The sequence below is a fragment of the Trichosurus vulpecula genome, chromosome 7 (genome assembly GCF_011100635.1).
Source record: "Trichosurus vulpecula isolate mTriVul1 chromosome 7, mTriVul1.pri, whole genome shotgun sequence".
Lineage (NCBI taxonomy): Eukaryota > Metazoa > Chordata > Mammalia > Diprotodontia > Phalangeridae > Trichosurus > Trichosurus vulpecula.
In genome coordinates, this window is record NC_050579.1 from 242,347,798 (window position 1) to 242,361,795 (window position 13,998).

General features: G+C 34.4%; 1 protein-coding gene across 2 annotated transcripts in view; it reads right to left on the reverse strand.

Annotated features, from left to right (window-relative positions):
• The window catches only part of UBR2 (ubiquitin protein ligase E3 component n-recognin 2), a 145,914-nt gene that overhangs the window by 76,469 nt on the left and 55,447 nt on the right, over window positions 1-13,998 (reverse strand). Inside the window, exons 8-11 of one of the 2 annotated variants that reach the window (XM_036769122.1) lie at window positions 6,979-7,099; window positions 4,508-4,615; window positions 3,953-4,041; window positions 2,457-2,555 (exon numbers count right to left, since the gene is read on the reverse strand). In XM_036769122.1, coding sequence (XP_036625017.1) covers window positions 2,457-2,555; window positions 3,953-4,041; window positions 4,508-4,615; window positions 6,979-7,099 — 417 coding nt within the window. Of the gene's footprint in view, window positions 1-2,456; window positions 2,556-2,625; window positions 2,725-3,952; window positions 4,042-4,507; window positions 4,616-6,978; window positions 7,100-13,998 lie in introns of both variants that reach the window. The other variant, XM_036769123.1, reaches the window with a different exon arrangement.

Here is a 13,998-nt window from a genome sequence, read left to right on the forward strand (position 1 = left end):
CTTGCTATTGTGTCTAATACTTGTGTCTGATACTTCTGTAACTTTCTAATCTCTGAATTCCTAATAGTTTCTCAACGTGCAGTTCTACATGAATTGGATTCTAATGAAATGGATATTTAGAGTTAATTATACAGCTCCAATTCACCACAGTAACACTTACTATCCTTGGGACTCTACTTTGTTTGTATATGTCTTCTCTTCACTTTGTTTCAGAATATCAATCTGTTACTTACCTTAAACATTCTCACTCTATGTAATTTTCAGCCTCATTTAGAGATGCCAGTCTCCCACCACACACCTAACTTAGTATGTTCAAAATAACGCAAATCCTCTAACACTCTGGAAAAATTCATAGGATAAGAATAAGTCTCAGTGCTCACCAACTCCTCTTGAGTTGCACTGTATGTGGTGTAGACAGGACACACAAATTGGTCAAATAAACTGGAATACAGACTAATTGTAAGATATAATAAAATTATTTGAAAACAATCTCTTTGAACTATCCTATTATTAACTGAGAACAAAACTGGTTCGTACCCAACTCTCAAGAATTGCTACTTATTATTTCATGGATACCAACAAACAGAGGGTTTTTTTTTTTTAAGGGATGGGATGTGGTTCAGCAATATTTAATACCTTTGTCAATATTCAGAAGGAAGAAATTATGTTCATGGAAATCACCAACTTGGAGAAGAGTAGGAAAAAGACTTTAGCACTTTCTACGGCGGGGACAGAAATCAACATGAGCATCATAATTCGAGAAGTGATCAGAAGTAATCAGGAATATACGTGGAGAGAAAAAAAAAAAGCAAGCAGGAGCAGGAGGTGTCATCACAGTTAGGCTGGGCAAGAAATCAAGCCAAAACCAGTGCTAAAAGAAAAGACTGGCACCCTGACAAATGAACAAGTACTCAAGATGTTGATTTTTATGGAATATTTTGTCACACCCAGATGAAGGACATACAAAATAAATGATACTTTGGGGAAAAATTTAAATGATTTTTAAAAGGCTGGGAAATTGGACCTTGAAGAAAGTGGGGTTTTGTCTTAATCAGGAAAAGAAAAAGTTAAAGGATAACCTCATATGCAGTCATTCTTATTAAAAAAAAAAGATACTACTGCCAGAAGAACATGCTATCTCAGTAGTTTTCCCAGTCATAGGAATATATTCTGAATTACCCACATTCTCTTACGGATGCCACATACCGGGCAGAATGGTTGTTTAGGCTTAGACCTAATGTGACCATAGAATAATTTTTAAACTGACCTGTAAGGGGATCTGGCCTGTGTATTTAGCCTCATTTGCTTGAAACAGATAAGCTAATCAGTCTTGACAACAGTTTCATCCTCACCCATTTCTCAGCAACGTAAATAATTTTACTTAATTCTACACTTTTCTCTGTTACACTTAGAACTTGATTAAATACAGTAAACCACTTCCCAAATGCCAATGGCCTAATGCTGGTAGTGTACAACAATTTACATGAGGTAAATGTCAAAGAAGGTTTTCTCCTATTATAGGAAGGGCTAGCAAGTGTTAACAACCGAATAATGTTGTGTTCTAGGAATTTTTATAGAAGTCTATATTAAAGATTTTCAGCAAAGTTTTAGGAGCTATAACTTACATCGGTACAACTATGGAATACTGGATCGGTAAAGTAAAAGTAGTCTTATCAATCAATTAACAAGCATTTCTACAGTGCCCACTATGTGTTAGGCACTGCAATACAAACATAAAAAGTGATACAATCTCATTTCTCAAGGAGCTTGCACTACAAAATAAGACTGCAATAATACCTCCTTTATCCAGTATCATCAGAAAATGGTGTTCCAAATACATTTCATTAAGTATCTATGTCTAGCATACAGCCTTTGACAGAGATATAAAATATTTTTTATATTTTTTCTAGATAACTGAAGATTATTTACTGCTTCACTTTTGATAAAAATATTTCAAAGATGTATTACTTAATTCTATGGCTTATTAAACAAATGATTGAACATAATTTAATTTTATCTTAGCAACTAGGAGTCTTTTTAATGAATTACTGGACTGGGAAGTAACACCTGCTAGGGCTGATAATTTTGTTGCCTCCTCCCTCCCTCACATGTCTCAGCATATCAGCTTCTAGCAGCTCCCCTACCTTTGGCTGTTTGGTTACAATAAATACAAGAACCAAAGGTTTAATTTTATATGAAACTCTAAATGGTTATAGTCTGAGTGTAATGCTCCTGACAAATAAAATGTACATGTTCTCTGACAGTTATTTTCACAACTAAGAAGCTTTTTCTCATGGTGCTGTGTTCAGGTGATTGAGGTTGTCCTAAGTCAGGCTTTCAAAACAGGTGGAACATTATTGTATTGGGGCAAATGTAAATCTCAGTAGTCTAAAATTTAAGGCTTTAGTGCCACTAATAGAAAATAGGAAAATTCTTCTTATTCTTTCAGTACTTACAAGAGAAGGAACCGTGAATATCTGTACCGAGAGGTCTGCGATTGAAAACTCTCTGTCGTGGTCATCTGTCACATAATCACTCTGCAAACGCTCATAGTTCTATTAAGAAGGCAAAAAAAGGCAAGGAGTGCCAACTATCAGTTAAGAAGAAAAGAGGAGCACTACTCACCAGAGTAGGTGCAGTGAAGAACTGGACAGATAGAGCAGTCACCGACACTGCTCGCTCGTGATCATCCTCCATAAAATCTCTCTGCAACTGCTGGTAATTCTAAACAACAAGGGGGAAATTCACCTCTAATCCACACGGACCAAATTTCTAATAGTTATAATGAATAGTCTGTACTGAGGAAATTCAAAGAGATAGTACTGGTATAAAAAGGAGTCTTCCTGCCCTCTAAAATCATTCAAATAATCTCTGAGAACCAAATCTAGTTTTATGGTTGCTACCGTATTTCTGTGAGGTACACAGAAGCAGCTTAGTACTGACAGGAAGATACAAATCATTCTCAAAATATTATTATATAATAGAGGAGGTAAATATCAGCAATGTGACAGTTCCTGATGATATTATTTCTGGGTCTTACTTCATTGCAGTTATTATCTACAGAGCAGGTAATTTAATTTTGGGCTGCTAAAAAGAGGAGAGAATCCAAATGCACATGTCCTAGAATTCATGACTTTTAAAGCAGATAGTATATACATATACATATATATATATTAAACTAACACTATCTTCTATATCTAAAAGTCCACAGAAGGGGCAGCACCTTAATTTCACAGTGATGATAGCTTTAAAATCTCCATCTTCATTTTGCCATTTCAAGTTCCATTCAGAGCTAAGTATAGGAATATATACATTGTACTGGCATAAATAAGTCAGAGATTATTGACCTGAGGTTAGTCTGTGAATGTATTTTTAAAACATTTTGATAATTACATTTCAATAAAACTTATCTCCATTTAATCCTGTGAATTTTATAACATTTAAAAACATTATTCTGAGAAAGAACCCATAGGCTTCATTAGTTTGACAAGACACAGGAAAGTTAAAAAGGGGATTGCTCTTTTCTGAAGCCCTATTAATTCTGCAATTAACAAAGGATGAGAAACAGCTGCCTTTTATTAAATTTTTCTTTTGGACTCCAATCCCTTTAAACAAATTCAATTAAATACATACTAAGTAAACTTAAAATGTCTGGCCCCAAAGAACTAGGAGACAGGCAGGAAATTCAGGCTTGATATCAGGAAAAACTTCCTAACTATGAGCAACGTCTAAGCACAGAACAGGTGGCAGCAGGAGGTAGGAGCGGGTGATTCCCCACTGGAGATCTTCAGGAAGCAGCTGCATGTCCACTCGTTACGTATGTTGTAGGCTGCAGGCTGTGACTTTGCTATCAGCTGTTAAATGGCCAGCTCTATGTATTATTGGCCTGAACCAGTCCATTATTTAGGCTGCTTATTTTAGTGCTTATTTTCCAAGCTGAAAAACTACTTACTTTTGCAAAGTGGATGGCAAATAGTTTCTTATATTTCAAATCCATAAGTAAACTGCTCATGAACAATTGATGATAGACACTCCTAGCTCCTATTAAGGAAAAGATCAGGGTATATGAGGAAAAGAATAAACAAAGTTATTTCCAAGGAATTTTAAAACTGTATAATAAAGCTCAGGGATTTCAGCTTTAGCTCTTCTTCAGGGACAGTACATCTGTGCTTCACTAGCAGATACTGAAATTCATATTTACTTTTAGAATGATATATTAAAAATAAAGAATCTCACTGATGTCTAATTTTCTGCCACAAATTCAATATAGCAAAAGTGAAAACATATTAAAATTTACACCCTAAATTTGTCTAAAAATGAAACTGAATTTCTTGACTAAAAAAATTCTATTTGTAAAAGGATATACAGAAAACTAAAGTTTATCTAACAGTTACTCAAAACATAAAACCATTAAACACATCTGCTAAAATGAACTTTTCAAAAAAGAATCTTCTACTATTTTGAATATATTTCCTTTTTAACTTTAAAAAAAGTTAGAGAGACTCACCTTTCCACAATTTTGAATCGCAAAGCATCAATTTATCCACAAGAGAAGAGTTTTCACTATCTGGTCCTTCTTGTAAACCAACTTGACATAATATTCGACGTAGTCCATCTTAAAAAGACATAAAGAGTGACAAAACAATTACTGAAGACATCAAAATATTTTAAATGGCGATTTTAATGCAAATACCAAGTTAAATTGAGCTATTCTACATATGCTCTCAAAGCTCAAATATATCTGTAAAATAACAAAAAGGGTCAGCAAGTTATGAATGGCCAACTCACAAAGTATTCTATAAAAAGAGCCCAAGAAATGGAATAAAAAAATCTGGGGATTCTAATCCCAGGTCTGAGATTTACTATTCTCATGACCCTGAACAAGGCATGGAACCTTTCTATTCCTCAGGCTCTTTATCAGTAAAATAGTTTAATAATAACAAATATACTACCTATTATAACAGGGTAGCAGTAAGGAAAATGCTTTATAAAGTTACTCAGCAGTATGTATGTATAAAATGTATGTGTGCATATATAATACGTACATACAGGTATATGCTATTATTGTTACAATTTTTTCTTGAGCGAATTTTATACTAACAATTGGTTTATTGCTACCAATATTTATAAATATAAAATTTGAAATAATCTTAAGTGCCAGCTAAATCATGATTAAAAATTCAGTAAATACATAAGTAATGGATTGGGAATAAAAGGACTTGGGTACATATCCTGACTACCACTTACTACCTTTGTGACCTTGGGCAAGTACTTCACCTCTCTGGGTCTCAGTTTCCTCATCTGTAAAACGGGGGCGGGGGTGGACTTAGTGACCTCTAAAGACCTTTCCACCTCTAAATCTATGATCTATAATCCTATTCTGTAGTTAGTATTTACTTATAAACAATATCTGTATTTCTGTATTACTTTATAATCCAACTTTAGGCAGAAAAACAATACAAAAGAGGCCTGGAAGTACAACAGGTAACAAAACATTTTGTTAGAATATGAACATAAATTTTAAAAATGTAATTCATAATATAACAAATATTAAGAAATAACTAATCTGTGACAAAATTACTAATGTGTACTTTCTATTTCAAGGCAAATATAAAATAATTACTAAGACAAAAATTAACAAAGCAAACCAAGAGTTTCCAAATTATGTTCCCCCACCAAAAATAGTATTCAAATAAAGGAGCCTCCCCCCCATCTTGGCCGTAATCAATATAATAGACAATTTATAATCATTGCTGTGTGTCACCTTCCAATATTAAGATCATTAGGAAAATAAGGGTTCTTTTTTTCCTTTTAATAAAAAGCCTCAGGTGGTACATACCACATTTTGGGGGAAGCTAAGGGTGGTGGATTACTTGAGCTCGGGAGTTATGAACCATAGTGTACTAAATTGATGAGGTGTCTACACTAAGTCCAAAACCAATATGGTGAACCCTAAAGAGCAAGAGGTTATCAGGCTGTTTAAGGGGCAAACCAGGCCAATTTGGAAACAGAGGTTAAAATTCCTGTGCTAATCAACACTCGTATTAGAGGCATGAATGGCTGCTAGACTTCGCCTGGGAAAGACAGGGAGATCTATGCTCTAAAAAAAAAATGGATAAAAATTTCCTTAAAATTTCAAGAATGAGAAATTTTTCTTTTGAGAGAACATGGAATGAATAGAAATGAAAATATCAATATTCCCATTTATTATCATCAAAGAAAAAAAACTTTAATGAAGGCGTAAAAAAAATCTATGAAATTCACTTAGCAATTTAATAGGCCAGTAAATAGGTTCCCCTAAATTTTCAGAATCTCACATCGCTATATGGCATAAAATAATGTGAAAATGTACTGAAAACTCGACAGCAAAAACATTCCAGGTATTTGACAAAAATGCTTGGAAGTTCTCAAAGTTACTGCTCTGTTTCTGCACTTCTCTCAAATAAGGTATGTGGGAGACCTCAGACACACCCCTGCTCTTCCCTTCTCTGCCAGGAATAATGCTTGCTTCTTGGGCTTTGGTAGGCACACGAGAAATAGAGAACCATGAAGGATCTAAATTCTCTAATGACGATTAACATATACAAAATGCCCTATAGGCAAGTTCTCAAACTATATGGAGGAAAGCAAAGCAAGATGTTCTATTTTAACTGTATTACTCAAATACAAATCAGTCAGGATTTTGATGACAAAAATATAAAGGAAAACATTCTGGTAGCAAAATAACAACAACAAGAAACCCCCAAGTCTAAACATGACCAACACCAATAAAGAGTCAAACTAAGAACTAAATATAGATTACCCTGAGCATATCTACACATGCAAATCGATGAAATGGGGGTGGGGGGAGTTGTTGAGGGCATCAAATTCAAGTTTTAAAAAATCTCTTCACTTGCTGTTTTTTCAAATGCTTTAGATATGACGCTACAACATTCCTTAATAATATTTAGCCCATTATTAAGAGAGTGGATAACATACCTGAATATCCAATAATACTGCCAAGCCAAGTCAAAAGCTTCAAACCAAAACTCTGATGTGCAACAATAGTTGAATGCATTACTTGTACTTTCAATGGTTTAGTCTGTCGACTGGTATTTCTCTTAAAAAGAAAAAGCAGAATGAATAACAGAACTTAAGATTTGAGTAATTGTTTTGTTTAACATAGCAATGATCCTTAACTACTCAAGTCTGCAAAAGCCCCATTCTTTTTTTTTTTTTGGCAAAGAAATCAGAGTTAAGTGACTTGGCCAGGGTCACACAGCTAGTTAGTATCTGAGGCTGCATTTGAATTCAGGTCCTCCAGACTGCAGGGCCAGTGCTCTGTACCACCTAGCTGCCCCAAAAGCCTCATTCTTAAGGGCCGACATTATTTCAGTGATGTTACTTAGATGAAAAACCACAGTCTCAGGAAAATTAAAATAGCAAATAACCTAAAAGGTTCTTGATTCTGAATGCTATAGCATTACATCTAAACTACTTGAAAAAAAAACCAGTAAGTGAAAAGGTTTTTTTCTGTATTGAATTTGATGCTCAAATGGAAAAAAAAGATATAATATGCATAATCAAGGTTGCAGCAAATTATCAAGGATGAGTTAAATGTAAGACCTGGTGTAAAAGACTTAATTGAGACTATTTGTGAATGGAAAAAGGGATGATCCATTTTTACATACTTCCTCGCAATAAGAATAAAAGATGACAGAGAGGCAGCTCAGTTGGTACGTTATTAACAGTGATAGAACAATATTAACATTGAGTGAGTAAGAGGAAGGCCTCTCCTATGTTTGGTAGGTCTATGGAGGATTTATGGAAAAACATGAAAAGAATCATAGATGAGAAAGTATAAAGACCCTGGGATCTTCACTGATTGAAAAAGTTATTACATTGATGAAATCATGGATTCAAAGTTTCACAGTGCAAGACTGCATGTGGGCACAAAATAGACCATTACACTTGGCTTGTCTTAAATATTTTAGACTATTTGCCATTAAGGGCAAATACCTGTTCACCTGAAACATGGCGATTTATTTCTTACAAATTATATGAGAAAAAATGAGCCACACTTTATATGAAACCTAAACATCTAACAACCATTCCCAAGAAATTCTACCATAGAAAGTTGGTCCAAAATCTAAACAGTTTAAAAAAAATCTTTAGTATTTCCATAACTTTTCCTTATATGCTGACCAATGTGCCTTTCAAAAATTCTTTACCAATTACCTCAATGTGTTAATGCAGTCAATATGTCAACATATGATAAAAAGGTGTTATTTTCACGGGAAAGTTTAATGATGACCAAACTAAAACAGGTTAAAGTTTCAAACTGTCATCTAAACAATTCACATAAATCTGTGATAGTGTCAACTTTTCTGTTTACATTCTAAACAAGGTACTCATAGGCCATGAATATTTTTTTTATTACAGAGTCAACAAAAAAATTACAATCCCCCCACTTCCTTTAAATATTCTATAGCCTGATTTTTCCTTAAACTTTATTAAATGAAAATAACAATTAAACTAGAAGCTCAAAAATATGTGATCTACTTAATGGATTGTGAAGCCAATCTTGTCTTTTCTTTTAGCACCTAAGTATCTGGTTCATCATATTATTCTCTGTTTGGTGGGTTTTTTTTTTTTTTGGAGGGGGGAAGGCAGGGCAATTGGGGTTAAGTAACTTGCCCCAAGGTCACACAGCTAGTGTGTCAAGTGTCTGAGGCCACATTTGAATTCAGGTCCTCCTGACTCCAGAGCCAATACTATACTCACTGTGCCACCTAGCTGCCCCTCATCATATTATTCTCTGATCCCAATTAAAGTTGTTTTTTGCTCAGTTAGGTAAATATATTTAGTTCATTTTAAAATTATTTTATGCTTTAACATAATTTTTTTTCAACTATATGTAAAGATTTTTTTTTACAATTGTTTTCTGAAATTTTGAGCTCCAAATTATTTCTCTCTCCTTCTCCCATTGCCCCCTCATTGATAAAGTTATCTATTTTATATAGGTTATACATGTGCAATCATGCAAAGCATTTCCATTAGTCATGTTGTAAAAGAGAACACAAAGAAAGAAAAAGAAAAAGACAGTTGAAAAAAAGTATGCTTCAATCTTCATTCAGGCTCCATCAGTTCTCAGGAGGTAGACGGTATTTTTCATTAAGAATCCTTCAGAATTGTCTTAGATCATGCTATTGCTGACAATAGTTATGTCATTCACAGTTGATCATCATATAACATTGCTGTTACTGTCCACAATGTTCTCCTAGTTCTGCTCATTTCACTTTGCATCAGTTCATATACGTCTTTCCACGAGCATCTTGCTCGTCATTTCTTATAGCAAAATTGTATTCCATTACAATAATAACAACTTGTTCAGCTATTCTCCTACTGATGGGCAAAAAAATGACAAATGTTGGAGACAGTGTGGGAAAATTGGGACACTAATTTACTGCTGGAGTTGTAAACTGATCCAACTGTTCTGGAGGGCAATTTGGAATTATGCCCAAAGAGCTAAAAACTCTGTATACTGCTTGAGCCAGCAATACTACTACTAGGTCTGTATTCCAAAGACTTTACACGAACTGATGCAAAGTGATGTGAGCAGAATTAGGACAACTCTGTACAAAATAACAGCAATATTATATGAAGATCAACTGTGAATAAGTTAGCTATTCCCAGCAATACAATGAACTAAGACAATTCTGAAGGACTTATGAAAAGTGCTGTCCATCTTCACAGAAAGAACTGGTGGAGTCTGACTGAATGCAGACTGAAGCATAGTTTTTCTTTATTTTTTGGGTTTTTTTTTTCTGTCTGTGTTTTCTTTCACACTGTCATGAAGAAATGTGTTTTCCATGACTACACATGTCAAATTGCTTTCCTTCTCAATGGGGGAAGGTGGAAGGGAAGGAGAGAATTTGCAACTCGAAATTTGAAAAAAAAAAAAAGAATGTTAAAATTGTTTTGATATTTAATTGGGGAAAATACTAAATTATTAATATAATGTATTCAAAATTATCTATTTTATATTCCACAATACTCTCGATCTCTTGTTTATTCATGAATTCTTCTCCTACTGATAAATCGGATAGGTAATATGTTCCACGCTCTTCTAATTTACTTATGATAGCTTCCTTTATGTCTAGGTCATGTATCCATTTTGACCTTATCTTGGTAAATGGTGTAAGACATTGGTCTATATCTAATTTCTGCCAGGCTGCTTTCTAGTTTTCCCAGGTTTTTTTTTTTTTTTTTACTAAATAGTGAACTCTTATTGCAAAAGCTTAAATCTTTACATTTGTCAAACAGATGAATATAATCATTTACTACTATGTATGTCTACTTGGTTATACTGATCCACCATTTTATTTTTTAGCCCATACCAGATAGTTTTTGATAATTACCACCTTATAATACATTTTAAGGATCTGGTACTGCTAGATCTCCTTCCATTACATTTTTTTTCATTAATTCCTTTGGTATTCTTTTTTTTTAATTAAGATTTTTTATTTTTAGTTTACAATATTCAGTTCTGCACGTTTTTGCGTTTCAGATTTTCTTTCCCTTCCTCCTCTCCCCCTCCCCCCAATTTTCCTTTGATATTCTTGACCTTTCGTTCTTCCAAATGAATTTTATTATTTTTTTTCTAACTCAAAAGAATTTTTTGGTAGTTTAAATGAGATTGCACTGAATAAGTAGATTAGTTTAGACAGAACTGTAATTTTTATGGCTCAGCCCACCAATGAACAAGTATCATTTCTCTAATTATTTAAATCTGACTTTATTCATAAAAAAGTGTTTTTACAGCCTGCTACTTTGCTGAAATTACTGTTTCAACTAATATTTTTTCTTTTTTTCAACTAATTTTTTAGTTGAATTTATAGGATTTTTCAAGTATACCATTATATCATCTGCAAAAAGGCAGTTTTATTTCATCATTGCCCATTCTCATTCCTTCAATTTCTCTTTTTCTTCTCTTATTGCCATTGCTAGCATTTCTAGTATGATACTGAATAATACTGCTAATAATGGGCACCCTTGTTTCATTCCTGATCTTACTGGAAGGTTTTTCTACCTTATCCCCATTATAGATGCTTGTTGATTATTTTAGCTAGATTTATTTTTAATCATTTTTAGAAAAAAATCTATTTATATCTATGCTTTGAAGTGTTTTTTAATAGGAATGAGTATTATATTTTGATAAAAGCTTTTTCTGTATGTATCTATTATGTTAATAGTTATCCTTATATTGAACTAGCCCTGCCATTCATGGTATAAATCCCACTTGGTCACAGTGTATAATTTTGTAATATATTGTTACAGTCTCCTAGCTAATATTTTATTTAGGATTTTTGCATAAATATTCATTAGAGAAACTAGTCTGTAATTTTCTTTCTATGTTTTTTCTCTTCCTGATTTAGGTATCAGCATTATATTTGTTTCACAAAAGGAATTTGGTAGGACTCCTTCGTTGCCTTTTATTTCAAATAATTTATACAATAATGGAATTAGTTGATCTTTAAGTGTTTAGTAGAATTCACTTAGAAATCCATCTGATCCTGATGTTTTTTCCTATAGGAAGTTCACTTATGACCTGCTCAATTTCTTTTTTTTGTTTGTTTGTTTTGTTTTTTTTTATTTAAATTTATTTATTTAACATATTTGGTTTTCAGCATTGATTTTTACAACAATTTGAATTACAAATTTTCTCCCCATTTCTACCCTCCCCCCCACTCCAAGATGGCTTATATTCTGGTTGCCCTGTTCCCCAGTCAGCCCTCCCCTCTATCACCCCCTCCCCTCTTATCCCCTTTTCCCTTCCTTTCTTGTAGGGCAAGATAAATTTCTACGCCCCATTGCCTGTGTATCTTATTTTTTAGTTGCATGCAAAAATTTTTTTTTTGAACATCTGATTTTAAAACTTTGAGTTCCAAATTCTCTCCCCTCTTCCCTTCCCACCCACCCTCCCTAAGAAGTCAAGCAATTCAACCTAGGCCACACATGTATCATTATGTATAACCCTTCCACAATACTCATGTTGTGAAAGGCTAACTACATTTTTCTCCTTTCCAACCCATCCCGCTTTATTGAATTTTCTCCCTTGACCCTGTCCCCTTTCCAAAGTGTTTGTTTTGATTACCTCCACCCCCATCTGCCCTCCCCTCCATCATTCCCCCCCCCTTTTATTTTTTTTTATCTTCCTCCCTCTTCTTTCCTGTGAGGTAAGATACCCAACTGAGTATGTATGGTACTCCCCCTCAGGCCAAATCTGATGAGAGCAAGGTTCACTCATTCCCCCCTCACCTGCCCTCTCCCCTCCTCCCACAGAACTGCTTCCTCTTGCCACCTTTATGCGAGATAATCCACCCCATTCTATCTCTCCCTATCCCTCTCTCAGTATGTTGCTCTCTCATCCCTTAATTTCATTTTAGTTCTTTTAGATATCTTTCCTTCATCTTCAACTCACCGTGTCTGCTCTCTCTCTTTTATATATATACATACATACATATATATGTATATAAAAACATATACACATACATACATACATATACATACATACACATATATATACATACATACACATTCACTTATATATATACATAAACATATATATATATATATATACACACACATGCATATTCCCTTCAACTACCCTAATACTGAGGTCTCATGAATCATACACATCATCTGTCAATGTAGGAATGTAAACAAAACAGTTCAACTTTAGTGAGGCCTTGCAATTTCCGTTTCTTGATTACCTTTTCATGCTTCTCTTGATTCTTGTGTTTGAAAGTCAAATTTTCTATTCAGTTCTCGTCTTTTCACTGAGAAAGCTTGAAAGTCCTCTATTTTATTGAAAATCCATATTTTGCCTTGGAGCATGATACTCAGTTTGGCTGGGTAGGTGATTCTAGGTTTTAATCCTAGCTCCATTGACCTCCAGAATATCGCATTCCAAGCCCTTCCATCTCTTAATGTAGAAGCTGCCAGATCTTGAGTTATTCTGGTTGGGTTTCCACAATAGTCAAATTGTTTCTTTCTGGCTGCTTGCAGTATTTTCTCCTTGATCTGGGAGCTCTGGAATTTGGCAACAATATTCCTAGGAGATTTCTTTTTGGGATCCATTTGAGGAGGCGATCGATGGATTCTTTCAATTTCTATTTTGCCCTGTGGCTCTAGAATATCAGGGCAGTTCTCCTTGATAATTTCTTGAAAGATGGTATCTAGGCTCTTTTTTGGATCATGGCTTTCAGGTAGTCCAATAATTTTTAAATTATCTCTTCTGGATCTATTTTCCAGGTCAGTGGTTTTTCCAAGGAGATATTTCACATTGTCTTCCATTTTTTCATTCCTTTGGTTCTGTTTTATAATATCCTGATTTCTCATAAAGTCACTAGCTTCCACTTGCTCCAATCTAATTTTTAAAGTAGTATTTTCTTCAGTGGTCTTTTGGACCTCCTTTTCCATTTGGCTAATTCTGCCTTTCAAGGCATTCTTCTCCTCATTGGCTTTTTGGAGCTCTTTTGCCATTTCAATTAGTCTGTTTTTTAAGGTGTTGTTTTCTTCAGTGTATTTTTCAGTATTTTTTTGGGTCTCCTTTAGCAAGTCATTGACTTGTTTTTCATGGTTTTCTCGCATCCTTCTCATTTCTCTTCCCAATTTTTCCTCTACTTCTCTAACTTGCTTTTCCAAATCCTTTTTGAGCTCTTCTATGGCCTGGGGCCAGTTCATGTTTTTCTTGAAGGCTTTTGTTGTAGGCTCTATGACTTTGTTGTCTTCTTTAGGCTGTATGTTTTGGTCTTCTTTGTCACCAAAGAAAGAATCCAAAGTCTGAGACTGAATCTGGGTGCGTTTTCGCTGCCTGGCCATATTCCCAACCAACTAACTTGACCCTTGAGTTTTTCAGTGGGGTATGACTGCTTGTAGACTAACGAGTTCTATGTTCCACGTTTGGGGGGGAGGTGCCAGCTCTGTCAGACCCTCACTACTCCTTCCCCAAGA